This window comes from Trifolium pratense, linkage group LG6, assembly GCF_020283565.1.
Source record: "Trifolium pratense cultivar HEN17-A07 linkage group LG6, ARS_RC_1.1, whole genome shotgun sequence".
Lineage (NCBI taxonomy): Eukaryota > Viridiplantae > Streptophyta > Magnoliopsida > Fabales > Fabaceae > Trifolium > Trifolium pratense.
In genome coordinates this window covers 37,478,843-37,495,241 of record NC_060064.1, presented here as the reverse complement: position 1 = coordinate 37,495,241, position 16,399 = coordinate 37,478,843, and the positions used below count along the sequence as shown (strand labels likewise).

The following is a 16,399-nucleotide window of genomic DNA, read 5'->3' as shown; positions in this document are numbered from 1 at the left end:
AATTAAAAATCATCAACTAAGCCAAAAAACTTACATTTGTTTTACTTACATGTTTGTGCAAAAACACTCCAGTGATTATTATTCATAAATAAAACATAATTATTCAACACAAGGGGCAAGGAAAAAACTTAATATATATGGACATCACATTGCTAGGTACATAAAGAAAATTTGCAGCAGAGATTCGATCTTCGGCTAGGCATGGAGCTCGAGTTTGGCTTGGTACATTTAATACTATTGAGGAAGCTGCAAGAGCTTACGATTGTGCTGGCTTTCATTTAAACTACAATGTTCGAAAAATATAATGTTGATTCACACACGTGTGGTGGTAAAAAAAGAGTGTAATAAGTGTGAATGTGTGATGAAAATAAAATAAAACCTGTTTTCAATACAGAGCAAGACATGTTGACATTGCTAACATTAACATGGTCAACTATTACCTAAGCATGTCAACCAAAGCTATTAGACATAAGACATATCGTTCAAAATTATTATTCCTCATTAACCGAATAAATGAAGAAATACATGTCATGTCACAAAATCTTATTTAAAAGAACAAATGATATCAATTATTAAAAAGTCGACTCTAAAAAAAGTACCACTTCTCCCGTGAACATTTATTTCCTCGTGTGAAATCATGTCCCTTTATTAAAAAAATAAATAAAAACATAGAAAGATAAAGTGTTAATGATGGGGATCTGCACTGCTTTGTCTCCGGTGAATTTAAGAATTGAGAGGATCTGCCTCCCTATCAATTGCAGTTGACACAGATGGTTGGACCTTCTATTGTGACATATCCTCAATAATTTTACTGGTAGTCTTTAGTAGTGTGATTATTATACTTACAAATTAACAGGTCATAGAATAGAACAAAGTTGGACAAGGCCAAAAACTTTTAGCAAGCTTAAATTCTAAATTCTCCAAGCTGAAACAAGAAGCCCTACATTGATAATAGAAGTAGATGCAATTTCTTTCACATCCATGATAATCTTGAGCCAACAATGCAAAATTTGAGTCTTTACCCAAAACAAACGAAACATCACATAGATCTTTTACATCTAACCATTTACCCCATTCTTGATCAAACTTATAAACTTTCACATAAACACCCCTCGATAAGTAACTAAGTCTGCGATACTTTTCATCATCACCATCAATATATAAATCAACCACATAGAGATTTCCATCATACTCTACTAATCGCTTATCAAAATTCATCGGTTGTCTCTCTTCACCACAACTGGAGTTTTTTGGTGAAAACTGAACCAACTTTAAGGACAAAGTATTGATCCAAAAAATAGTTCCTATTTCATCCACAACATAAACTTGTCCCTTGTAAAGTATTATATCGTCAAAATCAAAATACCTTTTTCCTCCATAATCATCCTTTTTTAATATGGTAAATTTCTGTTCTCCAATATTGGAAACTCTCAACTTTTTATCAGTATATAGTGCAAAGACCATGCAACGACCTTCAACTGAAAATAGAATTACTATGTGAAAAATACTATCAGGTGCAAACCCAAAATTATTTTTATATCTTTGACATAGAGTATATAGTTCAAACAACTCCACAACTCGAACATTCATCAAATTTACTTTTAGACTTGAGAGTCTCTGGTTAGTGAAAAGATTAAAGAGATAAAATTTGGAGGAATCTGTATTCTGAAAGACTTTGATGAGCCACCCTTTATTATTAGAACAAGGAGAAGTTGAAGGGTCCTGATCATGTGGTGATGGTTGAATGCGATATATTTTGGTTTGTTCTAGAAAATATTCTTGATGTGGAATGCAAAGGTTGAAAGAGAGAGTTGGAGGAGGAAGAAAAGAGTGCCATAAACTACATGTACTGCGGAATCGAACAACATCAAGTGGAGATTTGAGTTTTTTGAATATAATTGCCCATAATTCTTCTGGAAGATACAATTGTGAACACTCTTTCTTATTCATATTCATCATATCCACAACACGCTCTTTTTTTCCTTTCTCTTCTTCAATTCTCCGTTTAGTCACTGGCAAATTCTTTGGTCTCTGCCTCTCTGGTATTTTGAGCAAAAAAGAAGAATAAAAATAGTATTTCATAAATCGATACAACCAACGGGGGCTTCAAAATTACGACCAAACGCACTAAAGATAAAATTATAATCAATATGGTGTTAGAGGAGTCTATGATGACAATGTCTGGACTGAGCTAAGTTCACAGGGTCAATCCTAATATTTTTTTGGTTGATAGACGAAATGACAAAGTCATTGAAAACTCACACACACAAAGTGAAGTGATCGGGGTTTTCGAAACCCGGTCATGACGTCTGACACTAGCAATATCTGGCATTTCTGCCAATTGAACTAGGATTTGTGGACCAATCGTAATTTCTTAATGAGAAGAACTTATGCTTTTAATTAAATCTCTAATTCTTTTTATGTTTTTAGGATTAAATCTCTAAATAATTTCTTAGTAAACCTAAATTCGAATTAAGCATTAAGTATATATTGAATTTTATTATGGTTTCATGTATCGATGAATTTTGTTAGACCAGAGACACAAAGATTTATAATCTCAGGAGTAAACTTCAGTTTTTAAACCATGAAATATACAATTAACCGGTGATAAAAATCTAAATCAATAAACTAAATTATGATAACCAAAGAATCAAATGATAATCATAATAGGTTTTAAACAAAGTCAGATGAATGATCCTCAATCTCATATTGAATAAAATAAACATGACAAAGAAAATAAACCTGGATAAGTTTCCAACACTGCTGGCACTCGTAGTTCTTCTTCTATGCTGCACGTCCTTGCTTTTTAGGCTTACAAACCCTCTCTCGGATTTTTTTTTTTTTGACTCAATGTGAGAAATAAATAACATTCAGAATTTGATTTAAAAAAAAACTAAAACATAACACACGGGTTTAGATTCTTTCTATTGAATAAAATTTTGAAGAAATAAAATGAAGATTTTGATCTAATCTTTATTTTATTAAGGGTCAAAATTTCTATAATATTTTTCGATGGAAATAATTGATTTTTTATAATATTTCCAAAAAAAAGTTATTATTTTTATTTTAAATAAAAAATATTTGGTCAAAAAATAATTTCTTTTTGTCTTAGAACTTGGTTGACATGCTTAGGTAATACCTTTAAAAAAAAACAAAATGCTTAGGTAATAGCAATTAGAGGTGGGAACAGGTCAGACCGGCCTACGGGGCCTTAAGGTCTAGCCTACATAGGCTCAGGCCAGGTCGGTCTATTTTTTTAAATAGAGCAGGCCAAAGCTTCTTTATAAGCCTATTTAGTTAAATAGGTCAGGTTGCAGGCCATCAAAAAAGCCATTTAGCCTACTAGGCCGACCTATTTAAGATAATATGAATAATATTTTTATTACTATCATCATTTATATATTAAAATTTGTACTTTGATTAAATTATAAATTTATTAACTTATTCAGTAGTTTAAATGTATTAATCCACATTAGTTACGTTTTTCACATATAAATGTATTATTATAAACTAGAATTGAAATATGATGACATATATAGTCAAAGTTTCTAAAATATCATGTTAAATATCAAAAAGATATTGATTTATCATGTTATTGAGACCGATGAAGATTAATGGTTTATGCGTTTTTATTGAATACCATTAATCTTGATTTATCTCAAAAACATATCAAACGATTCTAGATTTTTATACAATTCAACATAGATGATCTATACGATATAAGCTTTCAATCCAACGGATGATTTTGTAAAATTTGTATTCGTTAAAGCGTTATTGAGCGGTGTAACATTACTTAAATGTTACACCTGTGTAATTTGATCCCTTCCCATATATATATATAATAAGTTATACACAGGCATACACATTTAGTAGTAATAATTTCTATTCAAAAAAATAATAATAGTAATAATTATTGGATAAACATTGTGTAACCTCAAAACAACTTTTTTTAAAGTACTACTAACTTGACATAGAGTATTTAGAATTAAAAAAAATAACTTTTTATACCCTTATGTATTAAATATTTACTGGTTAATGAAATGCGTTAAGTTTATTTGATTCAAAACAAAAAGAAAACATAACAATATCACTAAAATATAAAAGCTTGTGTTATTGAAACACAGAAACTTACATTATAGTGTATCAAGTGGACCAGACAACATTTTATACGGTCAGCATGATTTGAATGTGTGTATAGAAAGAGGAGGGAAGTGTTGTCGGATCAACTTGAAATGTCTATGAAGTGGGCCAGACAACACATTTCCCATTTATATGCATGCATCTAAATCACCCAAGCCGTGCAAAGTGCTATCTAACCCAACATTTTTGTAAAGGTTAAAAAGATACAAATGTGACAACTAAGGCATCCTAACTATGTTGACATCTCAAAGGTATTACCTAGCTAAGAAATAACTTAATCAAATATATTAAATAAAAATAAACCAATGATACAAATGAAACCTTGGGGGGACTGGACCAAAACCCAGGGTGAAACAAACATTCTGTCTCATTAAAAACTTTATCAAGGAAAACCCAATGAGATAAAACCTTGTTGAAGGTAAACCTATATAAAGGTAAACCTAGTCTATTCTGATTGAAATCATTCCAAATAGAGTTAGACAAACTATTTCACCAAGTGAAGTTGTTTGTAGATAAACAAATGTCGACTATTTTATCTGCGCAACAATTGATAGACTATAGTGTTGGTTTTTGTGTTTCAATAACAAAACTCTTTCAAAAAAAGTCTACCAATTAGGCCAGACAACGCTTCTCCCTTCTATGCATTAAAGTTATGGAGCATCTTGAGTCTTGACAAATGAGTTTGGTTTGGTGCATTTAACATTTCTCACACAATATCAGAAATTAGAATTGAACAAAGTTGGGCAAGGCCATAAACTGTAATGATCAACAAACTTAAACTCCTGATCCTTCAAGCTGAAACAAGCAGCCCTGTCTTTAATACGAAAGTAAATGCAATTCTTCTCGAATCCATAGTAATCTTTAGCCGATAATGAAAAATTCGAATCTTTTCCCAAAACAAACGCATCATCACCCAAGTCCGATACACGAAGCCATCTAGTTGAATCATTATCAACAACTAAAACACTTATAGCAATGGTTAAATTGTAGATATTATTTGATCGAGTTCTTTTATATAATTCATATCAAACACATATAGACGCCCATGCGATTCTACCAAATACTTCTTTTTTCCATCACTGTTTAAAGGAGGTGAAGATTGTACCAACATATGTGATGAAAAATTGATCCAGAAAAGAATTCCATTTGTATCCACAACATAAACCTTCTCCATATAAATAATTATATCATCATATATTGTAATCCAATCTTCCACTAATATCAAATTGTTATAATATCTATTATTGCTGCAAATACGCAATTTTCTATCTTTATTCAAGATAAAGACCATTTGACCATGTCCTTCAACAGGAAGCAACACTAATCGATAAATATCGTTAACACGTTCAAATGAATTTAAATCATCTTCAACATTAGAAGAATAGATATTGTATGTTTCAAATAATTCACTAATTCGTAAGTTCATGAAATCTAACACGGTAGACGGAAATATGTGTGAGATGTCAATGTTAGTCAAAATATCTAACTGACGAAGTTTACCGGATGTTGATTCTTCAACCTTTATGATCCACCCTTTATTAGAAGAACAAGAACTAGACGACGAACAAGTTGGTACTAATGGTTCTAGACGATATATTTTAGATTGGAGAAGTTGCCTAAATTTACTATCTAGAAGATATTGAAATGTTAGAAGTTTGTAAGAGGAAGATGGACGAGGAGGAGGAGGGAGAATGGAGCGCCATAAACTACAAGTACTGCGGAATCGAATAGCATCAATTGTAGTACTCATTTTTTTTGGGCAAATTCTTAACTACCCATTCCAATAAAATGGGTTGTGTAGCCCAGCTGACATGTCAAAATTTTAATGGTCAAAATGTATCACACTTTCAATTAATGTGTAATTTTTAATATTAGTAATGAGTTCTATGTAATTGCATTTTAACCCATTTTGCATTAATGTTGCCGTATACTAGTGCAGTAATCCCAAAGCACTTCATTCATATTCCAAAGCATTTCTTCTCGATAACATTATTTTTGCTTCATTTTTGTCTCTAAACTCTTCTTCACTTCCCATTACTCTTTGCTATTTAAAATTTTTTAAAGTTGATTTTAAAATTATAAAAGCAGATTACAGTGAGTTGCAAGAATATTTAAAAAAAAAATTAAATTATTAAAACTATTTGAAACAAATTAAAATAAATTACCAGTCTAATTATTTTATTTATAAATAATCAAATATTGTTTATTTAATTATAATTAATATAATTTGTTTTAAAAATTATATTATCTTTTTTTTTCAGTGTACAAATTATATTATCTTTAAAGTATATACAAAAAGAAAAAATTTAATTAGTTTCATTGAATAATGGATATATGATCTATGATACATATAAAATTCATTAATTATTCAATTGATCTTAAAAATAATTTTTTTTATTTATAATAATAATAGTAACCAGAGTGTTATAAAAAATCAAATTGAAAGTAAATATGATACTCAAATTGATATGTATAATGAAGTGGAATTTAAAGTTGAAATAAGTCATCAAGTAAATTTTTTTTTTTTAAGAAGTTAAAATAGATCAAGGTAGGGATAGATCTCCTATCCTTCCACATGTCATATTATTAATAAAAAGAAAAATAAGATAATTATAAGAGGGGGACTAGGCCCCTGAATAAGTAAATGTAGAATCATGAAGCATACAAACTCCTATTTAATCCAAAAAGACAAAATAGAAGTCCTAATAACTTAAGGCGAATGAACCGACCGTCAGCACGGAGCGGCCCACTTACCCACTACTTCCTGCGGCAAGTAGCAAGTGATGATCGCTTTTTCAAGCTAAACCGTCCGAAATCATGAGATGATACAGATATTGAGATAACCCGACAAAGTGAAGTCTCTGTAATAACTGCTGACGATCAAAACTTGTTAAAGCAACCCAAAGCCAATTTAGAGCCAGATCGAGGGATGGTTACTCAAAAGAGTCGAGCCCCACGAGCACATGACTTACCAAAGACACCAGTGACTACTGCCGTCGACACGGAGTATCTAACGTACCTAGCCCTTTCGAGCAAATCAGACCGAAATTGGGTCTTGATGAGTATAGCTCACTGGTAGCTTCAACAAAACAACGCAATTAAAACATCCGAATGACAACGGCGACAAAGACGACCTCCTTTCCAAGCTCAGGACAATAAACAAAATTAAACTTGCAAAACAATTGTCAGTCCAATGGGATGCTTTTTCAAGCAATACCGTTTGAAATCAATAACTGATACAGATATTGAAATATCAACCTCTGACGAAACCAATTTAGTTGAACATCCAAAGCAACCCAGTATCATTCGAAAGCCAGATCGAGGGATGGTCGATCGACATAACTGAGCACCACGAACCTAAATAATAATAATAATACAATAAAGTGAATTACTATCAAATTATCCTAAATATTTCTAATCAAATTTCTAATTTTTTATTAAAAAATATACACGAGACTATTATTTTTGACGAATACACTTATAAATTATAACTTGGTCCATGTTCAAATCCAATATTTCTCTTAAAAAAAATCTATTGAAGTTCTTATAAATATCATTTGTGTTTATTTTATGAATTTGAGGTCTGTGTGGAGAAAGAGTGCCGATGAGAAACTATTGAATTTAATTTTAGTTGCATTACTTGCATAGAGAAGATAGATAAACTAAAAAATGTCACAATTTTTTTTTTATTTGTTTCTTACAATTTATATGTTAAAACATAAAATTATTTGGTTAAAAAAAATTTATTAACAATATACTCCCTCCGCTCCTTTTTAGAATAGTAACACCAAATTAACCTATTGAAGTGTACTTTTGCACATTTTCTTCATATTATAACCTCATTTTAATTTACCAATAAATTCATATTTTTTTCCTCCACACTTTTTGTCTCCAATAAATTTAATATGTTATGTACAAATCTCATTCTCTTATAATAAATAAAGTAGTATATCAAAGACGGGATATGATAACTATATCATATCCTACATCTTGTCTCAATCCAGTGTTTGGTGCGACAACACGATATGATAAGTTAATCCTGAAACTTATCATATTCTGTCTCTCTAGTTAAAATTCTTTTTCTGAATTTGAACTGGGTTACCAGCAGGATAGTATAAGAAAATAATTTATTGATAAGTTTTTTAATAAAATATAAAATAAAAAATATAAATTAATAAATAATAAATATAAATAACATAAATAATATATTTATTTAGCTTATCTAACATATATAATTGAGTTATTTATTTGATTATGATTCATATAAAAAAATTAACTTGTTTATTTTCTCATGATGTTTATTTAAAATTATATAAAAATTTATTTGATTACTTATTATATTTTTTATTTATAAAATTTAAAGTATTACAAAATAATTTATAAAAATAATAATTGTTTTATAAGGGTAATTTTATCATTTAAGTATGTTATATATTTTATCATATTATTATGAGAGAGTATGTATTAAAAACATAATATGATAGTTATCATGTTTGTTATCCTGTGTGCATCAAACGCATGATAGGATAATTCAGGAGAACTGTTATCCTGCTTATATATTATCCTATTCTTATTCTGTTTTATATCCTATCATGTCATTATCCTATTTTGCGCATCAAACGGGCCCTAATAGTATAGCATAGTAATAAACTTTACCTTTTTTGCCAATAAAAAATAAAAATAAAAGATACAACATAGCCAATAATGGCAACCTTTTAATTTCCAATTTGTGCTTTGAATGTTGCAAGGAGAGTTTACGGGGAATTGGGGATACGGGTTTGCAGCAATGCATTAATTAAAATGGACAGATTTGTAATTAAAAAGGGGCAGGTTTGTAATTATAAATAGTGAAAATGCATAATTAAATGCTTTGTTAATAGGGATGGCAGAAAAACCCAAACCCGTGAGACCCACCCGAACCCAAACCCAAGTCAACGGGCGAAACCCGAATTGACTGGGTTTGGGTTTGGGTTTGGGTGACACCCGAAAATATGGGTGTGGGTTTGGTATCACTCAAACCCACACCCGAAACCCATACACCCACCCGAAACATGTTAACATTACCTAAATACCCCCATATATATATATATATATATATATATATATATATATATATATATATATATATATATATAAGTGTAAAAGTAAAATTAGGTTTTTCACAAACCACAAACCAAAATTGTGTTTGAATTTTGCTTGAAAGTTGGAAGAACTTAATTTTGGTTTAGTTGTAATTTAATTTCTTGAAAGACTATTTTGTAATTTTAAATTCCCTTGTAATTTTAAACCTATGTTTTTGCTAAGTGATTGACAATATGTTTAAATTCCATTGTTTTTGCTTAAATTTACCTTGTTTTGCTTAAATTTGCAAAGTAGTACAAAATGTGTTGTGGGTTTGGGTTTGGGTGTAAAAAACCCGAACCCAATGGGTGTGGGCGTGGGTGTGGTTTTGCCACCCGAACAGATTTGGGTTTGGGTTTGGGTTTGGGTGTTGATTTCGGGTGTGGGTTTGGTATCACTCAAACCCGCACCCGTGGGCGCCCATTGCCATCCCTATTTGTTAATACACATTTTTAAACCAATAAATTAGAGACACATAGGATGGGCTGGTGACCCAATTTTATGAGATGGGTAGCCAAGTTCCCACCTTTTTTTTGATACATCTGACCATAATCCTAGTGGGAGATCTGACCATTTCACCGTATTATCATCCATCACACCACAAAGATCACACACACTTTTTCTTCAAGTCTCTCCACAATTCCTGAAATAAAATCAAATGCCAAATAAAATTTCAAACATAAGTGAATTAATTGAAACGATTCAGTTGCTATCGGGATATTATACAATGTGCAAGGTCAGAAATTAAACTGGAATTTTTCACTTATTTATCTCAAGAGTTGAAATTTTGACCACTTATGTATGCAATGAATACACAATCATATATAAGAAATCTACTAGTGGTATGTTTGGTTGTGAAAATAAATCGAGAAGAGAGAGTATATATAAGAAGAGAGAAATATTTGAAAAATAGAGTAGATTTGAAAAACTAACCGACAATAATAATGTGATGAAAAGATGTCAAGATTGGCGTCCACAATTGCAGCAAACAATGGAAGAAATGACCGTAGTTTGAGATTAAAAAGATTTATTTTATTGAGAGATTTTTATTTTATTTTTTGTGTGAGAATGTATAGTTAAATTGAGGAGAGAATTGAAGAAGCGGATTGAAAAAAATTGTGAACAATAAACCTTATATATAAGTAGGCGTGCAACGGTAAATAACAACTCTATTTTTAATTAGGCGTGCAACGGTCACATAACGGTTATATTTTATAAGCAAACATGCAACGGTCATATAACAACTATATTATTCAAGCAGGCGTGTAACGATCACATAACGGCTATATTTTGTAAGTAGGCGTGCAATAGTCACATAACGACTATATTTCCTTTTCCAACAAAAAAAACATAGCGACTATATTTTATTTGCTTTTCGAGGAGAAGTTTTCCTCGATGCGTGATAAGGCTAATGGATATCCCTTGCTTGTCAAGAAAGTTTTTCCTCGCAACGTGTTAGGCGTTCTGAGTAATTGATTCCTCACCAAATGTCTTGAACTTTATTATGTATTCCAAGGAACTATTTCGAACGTTTCATACTTTGTGATTTGCAAATGGTAACATCTTACATGTGCATCTTGTGGCTTTTCGAGAAACTATTTCAAAGGAACGCTTTTTTTTTTTAACGATAGAAGTTTTCCTCAAAAAAAATTGGACGAATAAATGAGTTGCTCTTGTAGTGATATTGTGAGCAGTGAATTGATTGAAATGATTCGTATCAGTAAAAAATGGATTTTATAATCTCAAGTGATTGTGTTCAAATTTCGGATGAAACAATTGATATATAATTTGTCCTTCTCAAATTTTCTCCACCGTACCATTACTAACTTACTAATCGATACATGTATCCGAAGGTGCACATACATTTACTTTTACATCCACACTCATTAATTAACATATGATTAAAATGGATATATGTTGGGCTTCGACCCTCTTTTATTCCAAAAAAATGTATTTATGATTATTTTATCTGCAGCTGTTCGAGATTCAGCTAGGCATGGAGCTCGAGTTTGGCTAGATACATTTAATACTATTGAGGAAGCTGCAAAAGCTTACGAGCCTTCTAACTTTCCGCATGAACATTTTCCATGCAATGTGGTTTTGTAATCCTTCTAAGCCCTCTTTTCCCTCCAATTCAACTTCATCATGTTCAAAGGTTAAATCAGAGCTTGGTGAACAAGTTATAGAGTTTGAGTATTTTGATGAAAAATTGTTAGAGCCTAGAGGAACTCTTGGATTGTGAGAATATAAGCATGTCAACCAAGCTATATGACAGAAGACATCATCGTTCAAAATTATTATTCCTCGTTAACTACATAAATGAATAAATACATGTCACCAAATCATAGCAATTATTAAAAAGCTGGCTCCAAAAGAAGTATCACTACCAAAATTATCTTTTCAACAACTTTGTTGGTTACCTTAACCTTGTACGAGGGTGTGCCATTCTGAATCTAAATTTTTATATTAAAAATAAAGTGACAACCACAAGACACTAAAATCAAACATATTTTTTAATTGAGTGATTATTATACTTACAAATTAACTACTGGTCACAGGATGAAATAAAGCTGGACAAGGCCAACAAGTTATGCTACAAGAAGCCACGCATTGATAATATAAGTAGATGCAAAATTTGAGTCTTGAGCCAAAACAAAGGAAACATCACCCAAATCTTTTACATCTAACCATTTACCCCATTCTTGATCAAGCTTATAAACTTTTAGAAAAACATCCTTCAAGAAGCAATTTCAAGGTATGACTGAGTTTCTTTTAACACGATGCGAGGTATTTTCTTGAACTTTGATGCTTAGATAGTAGGTAGATACTTGTTAGATAGTTCTACTATTATTGGTTATGCATCGGTTACTAGTGACGATTCTCACGTTTTGGTTAAGTTGTGGATCTTCGGGTGGGTACTTGTTAGTGGCATGAGTTTAGTTGGACTAGTGAAACAAGGTTTACTAGGTGATGTAACTAAACTGGAATTGTTGGAGCCTAACAATGGCCTGAAGGTGGTTTCAGAGCAGTTTGAAGTTGTTCAAGTGACACATGAGCATCGGTTGACATGGATGCAAGGTGTGTGGTTATAGCGTGCGGGCATTGGTTGGCATTGATGCAAGGTACGCGGTTATTTCGATGGTTGATGAACTTCCGGAGAAAGCCAACATGGAAGTTGCACCATAAATTTTCAGCAAGGTTTCGAGATGAAATTCTTGGGATGGCTTGGTTCCAAGTGAAGCAAAATCTTGGGATGGTTTAGTTCCAAGTGAAGTATACTTTTTCATGGTGGAGTATGATTGTCGGTATAGACAATGGAAGCGGAAGATGGAACTCTTGCAATCAAGGTGAAGATTGTTGGGGTTGATTGTCAAGTCTCACATCGCCTAGTTTCTTAAATAAAGAAGGAGGTTAAAAAATAGCTATTGAAAGTCCCACATCGCTTAGAATTGTGAAGCAAGGAGGAAATCAAAGCAATATAATGGACCTAAGTTCTTTGTTTGTAATTGCACCAGTCAGTAGCACTTTAAACTTATATCTGACTTTTTTGTTTTTCTCTTGTACTCTTGTATTAGAGGGTTGAGAGATGTAGTTTGGTATTTGCTTTGGAGAGTGTGGGTGTATTGGGAGCCAAGGGAAGATTGAGAGTAGTCTATATGTTGTAACAATTTTCACATAGTGTTTATTCTCTAGTTGTCGGTTTTGACAACGGCCGTGGTTTTTTCTCCGGTTCTGGAGTTTCCACATTATATGCTTGTATTGTTGATTGCGTTCTTTTATTTTCTCTATGCTGATTTTTCCCAACGACAATGACAAAAAAAATAAAAATATTGTCTCCACAAGCTGGTGGTGGCAAGAGGTAGAAATTCTCTTTATGAGTTAATAACGTGGAGCAAAAGAAATTGACAATGAGAAGGCATGCAGATTCCTAGGGGCATCTTTGTTACTAAAGTTTTGAATATTTTCAAAAGGCTTTCCATTTCAACCTACTCATTGTGTTATCAACATTATCGTTATTCACTTCATAACCACATTATTGTTGTAGTCTATTCTATGAAACATATGTTGGGGAGTCCGGGGGAGTTCGGGAGAAACAATGGGTCAATGCTCCAGGACTACACAAGAGAGGGAGACGTCACATCCCAACCCAAAACCTTAAGGTGTTAGGTTAATGAGTCACCTCTCTTATAAATCCAACATTCTTCTCACACATAGTCGATGTGAGACTTAAACACTCACACTTGAAACCCAACATTCTCTCCAAGTGTGAGTTCCCCCACATTCTATAATTGATCCAAACCAGGATCCCCTCCTGCTCCCCCACCAAGCCAAACCTAGGCCCTGATACCACTGTTGGGGAGTCCGGGGGAGCTCAGGAGAAACAATGAGTCAATGCTCCAAGACCACATAAGAGAGGGAGACGTCAAATCCCAACCCAAAACCTTATAGTGTGTTTGGATGGAAGATTTTAGAAATTCAAGGGATTTTAAATACTAGGCAATTCAGTTGATTCAATTGAATTCCCTTCATTTTCAAATTCCATTGTTTGGATAAAGTGATGAAATTCCATCAATTTTAAAATTCTTTATTTGGGTAATGTAATTGAATTTCCTTCATTTAATTTTATTTATTTTAATAAAATCGACCCTAAACCCAAAAAATTGGCCGAAAAACCTAAAATCGACTATCAACCATTATATAAGCCGAAAAAACCGAAAAAATCGGCCAAAAACCATAAAATCGGCAGAAAAACCTAAAATCGACTATAAACCATAAAATCGGCCAAAAATCATAAAATTGGAAAAACCGAAAAAATTGACCAAAAAACCGAAAATCGTCCAAAAACCTTAAAATCGACCGTAAACACAAAAACGGTTGAAAAACCTAAAATCGGCCAAAAACCCAAAAATCGGCCGAAAATCCAAAAAAATCAGTCGAAAAACCAAAAATCGACCCTAAACCCAAAAAATCGGCCAAAAACCCAAAAATCGACTATAAACCCAAAAATCGACCGAAAAACGAAAAATCGACTGAAAAACCCAAAAATCGACTATAAACCCTAATATCGGCCGAAAATGGGTTTATAGTCAATTTTTGGGTTTTCTGTCGATTTTAGGTTTTTCGGCCGATTTTGGAGTTTATAGCCGATTTCAGGATTTTCAGCCGATTTTTTGGGTTTTCAGTCGATTTTAGTGTTTATAGTCGATTTTAGGGTTTTTGGACGATTTTAAGTTTTTCGGTCGATTTTAGGTTTTTCGGCCGATTTTAGGGTTTTTGGACGATTTTAAGTTTTTCGGTCGATTTTAGGTTTTTCGCTCGATTTTAGGGTTTAAATTCAAATTTTGCGATTTTGGCTGATTTTTTGGGTTTATAATCGATTTTTGGGATTTTGGCCGATTTTTTGGGTTTAGGGTCGATTTTTGGTTTTTCGACTGATTTTTTGGGTTTTCGGCCGATTTTTGGGTTTTTGGCAGATTTTAGGTTTTTCAGCCGTTTTTGTGTTTACAGTCGATTTTAAGGTTTTTGGCCGATTTTCGGTTTTTCGGTTTTTCGACCGATTTTATGATTTTTGCCCGATTTTATGGTTTATAGTCGATTTTAGGTTTTTCTGCCGATTTTATGGTTTTTGGCCGATTTTTTCGGTTTTTCGGCTTATATAATGGTTGATAGTCGATTTTAGGTTTTTCGGCCAATTTTTTGGGTTTAGGGTCGGTTTTATTAAAATAAATAAAATTAAATGAAGGAAATTCAATTACATTACTCAAACAAAGAATTTTAAAATTGATGGAATTTTGCGTTTCGGTCGATTTTAGGTTTTTCGGCCGATTTTTTGGGTTTTTGGCCGATTTTAGGGTTTATAGTCGATTTTTGGGATTTTGGCCGATTTTAGGTTTTCGGTCGATTTTTGGTTTTTCAGCCGATTTTTTTTGGTTTCGGCCGATTTTAGGGTTTATACTTGATTTTTGGAATTTTGGCCGATTTTAGGTTTTTCTGCCATTTTTTGGGTTTTCGGCCGATTTTCGGGTTTTATAGTCGATTTTTGGGTTTTTGGCCGATTTTAGGTTTTTTATGCTGATTTTAGGTTTTTTTTGGCTAATTTTAGGTTTTATGATCATTTAGTAATTTTTAAAAGTTTACAAAGAAGGATTCACAAAAAAAAAAAAAAAGTTTATAGAGAAGAAGAAATTTCAAATTCTTTGGTTTTATGGGTCATTTTGAAATTCTCTAAATTTAACTTGAACAAAATACTTCATAGATTTCCATCATTTTGAAAATTCTTCAAATTATCATCCAAACAATGGAATTCACCTCAAATCATTTGAATTCCCTCAAAACATTACTTTACCTCAAAAAGTTCCTCCATCCAAACACACTCTTAAGGTGTTATGTTAATGGGTCATCTCTTTTATAAATCCAACATTCTTCCCATACATAGTCGATGTGGGACTTAACCACTCACACTTAAAACCTAACAACATACTCTAATGATGAAGCTCCCGTTTCTCCACCCTGCCCAAGTGGTCCGGATGATCATGTTGTCCTAGTTTCCAATAAGGATGTTACAAATGATTTCTCAGAAAGTGATGGTGGGAAGGAGCCGGGGGAACCTATGCCTCAAAATTCATGTAATGTAATGAATGCTCCAAAGCATCATCATACAACTGATGATACAAGGGCAGTTTGTGTTATCAATGACCAGTCAAAGAGAGAAGAAAAAGTGAAAATTTCATGTGTTATTTTGAGTAACATATTAGTAACATTTAATTAATCATCTCCTATGTCAAGTGTAACAAGATAATAACAATGATGTGAACGAGGCTCGCTCTTACAAAACAACTACAAGTGGTACTGTTGAATTTGGTAGGAAGGATCACGGTTTGATTCTCGAAATCTGCGATCAGGAGAAAACTGAAACGACTTAATGACAGAACTGACCAAGAACCAAATTAAACTGACAGTGAAAGAAAGAAAAAAAAACTATTATTTTCAGATCCACTGAATCGTTTGGATTATGGAAGCTACTCACTCTTTATAAAATAAAATTATATTAATTATTCCATAAATAAATTAATATAAAATCCATGGTGTTCTGAATTTTGGCTCACCATTGAAGGATTACAAATTTACATGATTTGAC

At 32.2% G+C, this 16,399-nt stretch overlaps 2 protein-coding genes across 2 annotated transcripts; both read right to left on the bottom strand.

The window, feature by feature from the left end:
* Positions 1 to 800: 800 nt before the first annotated feature.
* Positions 801 to 2,004, bottom strand: LOC123891589 (F-box protein At2g26160-like). The gene has a single exon (XM_045941476.1). It carries the CDS (start codon positions 1,957 to 1,959, stop codon positions 850 to 852), a length of 1,110 nt encoding a protein of 369 aa, XP_045797432.1. The 5' UTR covers positions 1,960 to 2,004; the 3' UTR covers positions 801 to 849.
* Positions 2,005 to 4,856: 2,852 nt separating this feature from the next.
* Positions 4,857 to 5,890, bottom strand: LOC123892216 (putative F-box protein At3g25750). The gene is given in 2 exon segments (XM_045942029.1): positions 4,857 to 5,159; positions 5,162 to 5,890. Coding segments are annotated over 2 exon segments (1,032 nt in total).
* Between the last annotated feature and the right edge of the window lie 10,509 nt (positions 5,891 to 16,399).

Coding starts and splice junctions, on each gene's coding strand:
- LOC123891589 (XM_045941476.1), bottom strand. CDS start 1,959: ATGATGAATATGAATAAGAAAGAGTGTTCACAATTGTATCTTCCAGAA.